The sequence below is a fragment of the Rhea americana genome, unplaced genomic scaffold (genome assembly GCF_003343005.1).
Source record: "Rhea americana isolate MKP2758 unplaced genomic scaffold, rheAme1 scaffold_305, whole genome shotgun sequence".
NCBI lineage: Eukaryota > Metazoa > Chordata > Aves > Rheiformes > Rheidae > Rhea > Rhea americana.
In genome coordinates, this window is record NW_028186430.1 from 648,935 (window position 1) to 653,453 (window position 4,519).

Below are 4,519 nucleotides of genomic sequence, written 5' to 3' on the forward strand. Positions count from 1 at the left end.
GCCCGCCGCCGGGGCCGCCCCGCCGGGGCCGCCGCGGCCCGGCGCCAAGCGGCTGCCGCAGGCCATCGTGGTGGGCGTCAAGAAGGGCGGCACCCGCGCCGTGCTGGAGTTCATCCGCGTGCACCCCGACGTGCGTGCCCTGGGCACCGAGCCCCACTTCTTCGACAGGAACTACGACCGCGGCCTCGAGTGGTACAGGTGAGCCCGGCGCCCCGGCCCCGCACCGCATCCCGCTCCCTCGGCTCGCCCCGCTCCGTCCGCCCCATCCCCGGCTCTCGCTCCCTGGGCGGCTCCGGGGAGCGGCTGGCAGCTCCGGGGATCGCGGTTGCAGACAGGGGATGCGGTGTCTCACGCACCTTCCTACAGAAGGATATTGCCTGCCTAAGGCTAGCGCATCCGTGGGGGCAGCGGAGCAGGAGCTGCCGCGGGCGTTTCGCACAGGCGGATTTGTTCTGATTTGTTCTGTGCTTGTGGTGGAGGCTGTTGCTTGATTACATTTGGGGAGTTCTTCCTCCTCCTCGAGGAAGTGCCAGGCAGGTCTAGGAGTAAACGTCTAGTGCTGGCTCAGGGAGAAGGGGCAGCCCCGTGTCCCAGCTGCTGTGACTGCCCTTCCTTCCAGCCGTGGGAATATAGCTGGAGCCCAAATGAGTCCATTACTGCATGTGCAAATGAGCCAGTCCCTGCTGGGAAGCTGGGGTTGGAGCCAGGACAAGAACAGCTTTCCCTTCCCATTTGGAGAAATGCTTGCCAGTGTGAGGGAACCCCCCAAACCCTTGTGCATTATTAGCCCACAGAACTGCACTATTAGGCTCCCTGCTATTGCAGCCCCCCTCTGTTTGCTTCATAACCCCTTTGCCATCAAGTTTTATCTGGTTTTGTGAAAGAGGCAATTCCTATTCTCCTCTATCTCATCTGTCTGAACTCAAGTAAGTGCAAGTGTATCTGAGATCTCTAATTTGTGGAGAGCAGCGAGTGCAACACCAGCAGGAGATGGTGAGATTTTAACTTCAGTGAAGACTTTCTTGTTCAGTTCAGCAGTGCTCACGGGAGGCAGCAAGTGCYGCCTGCGTGTGCGGGCAGATCACAGCAGCCAGAGCGCTCGCACCCTGTGCCTGGGGCCCCATGGCCCCGGCGTGTCCCTGCGGTCCGTGCAGCTGGGCAGTCACCCAGCTGCTCCCRGGGCTGTCTCAGCTTGGCCTGGCCAAGGTGTCATATGCCACATGTGAAAAGCACGGGCACTCGGTGCTCATCGATGTGCCTGGAGCACCCAGTGCAGTGGGCATCCGYGGGGCCCTGTGTACCCAGCTCTGCTCCCTCTTTGCCCCGCCGTCTCAGCAGCACTTTCCTGACGGGTACAGACCCCCTTTGAGAGCAGGGCAATCCTGGTGAGATGCCARATGGGTCAGGAGGCAGCAAGATGCGGTGCCTGTCGCTCTGCTGGGGTCCTTGTGTTTGTCTCCTGGTCRGGGAGACACGAGTGATGCTTGTGGCACGAAGATGCTGGTTTCTGACCGGGAGCGGGTCCAACTGCTCCGCGCAGCACCGAGCAGCCGGGACCAGGCAGCGCTCAGGAGCGCGGATGGTGCTGGTGCCCGTGTCCCAGGGCGGCAAGCTGCAGCGGCGGCGCGGTGGTGGCTGCCTGCAGGCTGAGCAGGTGCTGCTGTCGTGTGTTGCRCTTGGGTCACGTTTACAGAGCCTCCAGCCGGAGACGTTCTGCCGCTTTTACAGCAGAGCTGAGACTGTGGAGCACAGGCTGAGAGAAAGTACAGTTGGGATGCACCTCCTGGAAGTCTGAGACCATCGGATGAGCTCGCACCGCCGGATACTGCGGGAACTTAGTGTGCCATGGCACAAAGAGCAGGCGGGCAGGAGCCCGGCAGCCTGCGTAGTGCCCGGGCACGGCTCCCCTCGGCCACGGCCGCCGAGCGAGGCGGTGCCGGCCCCGGCGGGTGGGCGCAGCGAGCGCGGTCAGGCCGGGAGCACGCTGCCCGGGGCCTGGCGCTGGGTCCGGATCGATGGAGAGATCACGCCTGATAGGCGAAGTCTCCAAATTAGSTTGGCTAAAACAATTAAATGACACTTCCCTGGTTTTATTACTTTTTTTTATCTCAGAAATGTGCCAAAACTTAAGCACAGAGGCCACTAATGTATAAAATGTGGAATTGATTTTACTGCTTGCAAGCGGAGCAATTAAATATGCAGCAGGTCTGACCCACAGCATGATTAGCTCCTGCCCCTCCGCCGAGAGCCCAGGGAAGCCGGCGAGCAGCGTCCTATCGGTGGCTGCGTCCCAGAGATGGGCAGAGCAGATGCAGTTCGCAAGCTCAGCCTGACTGCCCTGGCCGGCAAGGCTCCGCGCTCTGCTCCCAAGTTGGYCAGAAGGGAGAGGTGGGAAGCCGAGCAGGGGGTATCTCCCAATCCTCCCGTCCTTGCTGCCTCCARACCTCTTGCTTGTTGACACCAGCCGTTTCCCCAGTGCCTCCGGTCCTGCCTCCTGCCATCCCCCCGTTGCTCCATGTGTTGGGACACCGTGCACCTGGAAACGGAGGGTGTGCCAGGGCCCACCGCTCTTCCCACGCCCCCCACAAGAGTACACCGCCCGGGAGCTGCCTCCGTAATGATTTGAGACCARAGAGACCCTGGCCTTTTCCAATTCCCATCAGCCTCTCTAATCCACCTCATTAGCTAGAGATACACTACAGGAAAGGTATTTTTAGCAAGATCTGTTTTAAGACAACTGAAACCAAACAGCCAGCTACTGAGGAGTATCGATTCATTACCAATCCTGGACTAAATGTTCAATACAGAGCTTTTCCTGCTGCAGGTGGAGTGTGCCAATAACCTTCAGTGTTTTCCAGAACACAGGGAAGACCGAGTCTCTTAACTTGCGGTGATTCTCATCACAGCATCTCAGGGTGCAGTTTCCCCCTCCAGGATTTCCTCCGTGTAATCCTGTGAGATGCAGTGTATTCAGAGAGGAGCTTTTCCCRGCAGGTCAGGCTGCAGACCCAGCAGGACAGAGCCAGGCTGCATGTCTGGGACCGGGAAAACTCTTCTGGAGAGGACGAAGGAATCGGAAGGGAAACCAGCCTGGTCACCATTGCCTGGTGCAGCTAGGGCTGAATCGGTGCAGCAGACAGGGCACTGGGGATGTGTTCTGGTTCCCATTTTGGCGTCCCTTACCAAACGCTGACCTGCTGTAAAGCGAGCACGGCCGGAGCATCCCAACGGCTGCGGTACGCCCGTGCTGAGGCCCAGGCGGGCTCCGCTGGAAGGGAAGGCGGGCGCCGCCGCAGGGACCAGCCCTGCCTGGCTCCTGCTCGCACCCACCCRTGTGAATCCCGCCGTGGTGCCCTGCTAATCGCCCTCAGCTGACAGCCAGCCTGGCTCGCACGCGAGCCGGAGCCCGAGAGGTTCTGCCTGGTGACGTGCTCCGTTTGTGGGCTCGACTGACAGTGCATTTTGCTACTGCTAATTAGTAAGAAGAGAGGGAGGCAGCAAGCTGCAAGGATGCTTTGAAGTTTCCTTGACTTCAGAGCATCCTGTCTCGGAGGAACGGGTGAGAAACCGCTGGCAGAGGCTGCTTTGGTCTGAGGAGCTGCCCCAAAGGCCGGCGTCCTCCCTGCTCCCTGCCTTGMGGGACGGGATGGCGGGTCCTGGCGCTGCCAGCGCCCAGCTGCCCCGGCGTCGCTGGGAGCCCGGGATGCTCGGGCTGGCATCGCCACCGGCCGGGGCTGATCCTTCCCGATGGGGCACAGCGCACCATCCCTCTGCACACGCCTGAGCCTGTGCAGCCTCCCTGCRGAAGGAGCTTTTAATTAGGGACTAATTGCAGGAGCTGTGTTTTTTAATGACTGCTAGTTTTTAAGTTTCACCTAAGAAAACTGTTGCCTTGGGGATCGGAGCGGGGGAGACCCTGGCCCCTCTCGCCAAGCTGGGGGCGAGGGGCGCCCGGGTTGCCCGCGCCGGGTCCCTGCACCGGTGCTGGCCGCCGCCGCCTCCTCTTCCACCCCGCTCCGGCCGTGCTGCGCTCGGCGCTGCCCCGTCCTTCTGTTGGGCGCTCGGTGGGGCCCAGATGTTGAGGAAGACGGGAATTACGCGTAGGCTGGTGCTGCTGAAGGACATCAGCAGTCTGCCCTTTGGAAAAGATTTTGTTGACTTAAAGGACACTGCAATTCTCTGGAGCATTTAAATGATTAAAAATGAATCAGCAACAAAGTTAATTACTGTGCTCGCGCTGCTGGTACACATTGAAATGTCCCTCATTATCTGTCTGTGAGCACTGGTGTAAATTCTTTGAACGCCACCGTGTAGTAACGGGAGTCAGTCCATCATTAAAGCTCCGGCCGGGGCGCAGGGCCCTGGCGCTCGCAGGCAGCACCGCGGGCTGTGGAGCGGGTCTGCGTCGGGCTTCGCGGCTCTGCGAGGCTGCGCCCGACCCCAGCGCGCTGCGCTAATACTGCGCCGGCACCAGCGCCAGCTCCTCCCCTGCTCCCTGGCCCTTGGTCCTTGGTTGGCA

General features: G+C 60.6%; 1 protein-coding gene across 1 annotated transcript in view; it reads left to right on the forward strand.

Moving 5' to 3' along the window:
* HS3ST2 (heparan sulfate-glucosamine 3-sulfotransferase 2) overlaps positions 1 to 4,519 on the forward strand; it is a 12,244-nt gene that overhangs the window by 1,701 nt on the left and 6,024 nt on the right. The window contains exon 2 of the mRNA XM_085309883.1: positions 2 to 198. Coding sequence (XP_085166009.1) covers positions 2 to 198 — 197 coding nt within the window. The remainder of the gene's footprint in view (position 1; positions 199 to 4,519) is intronic.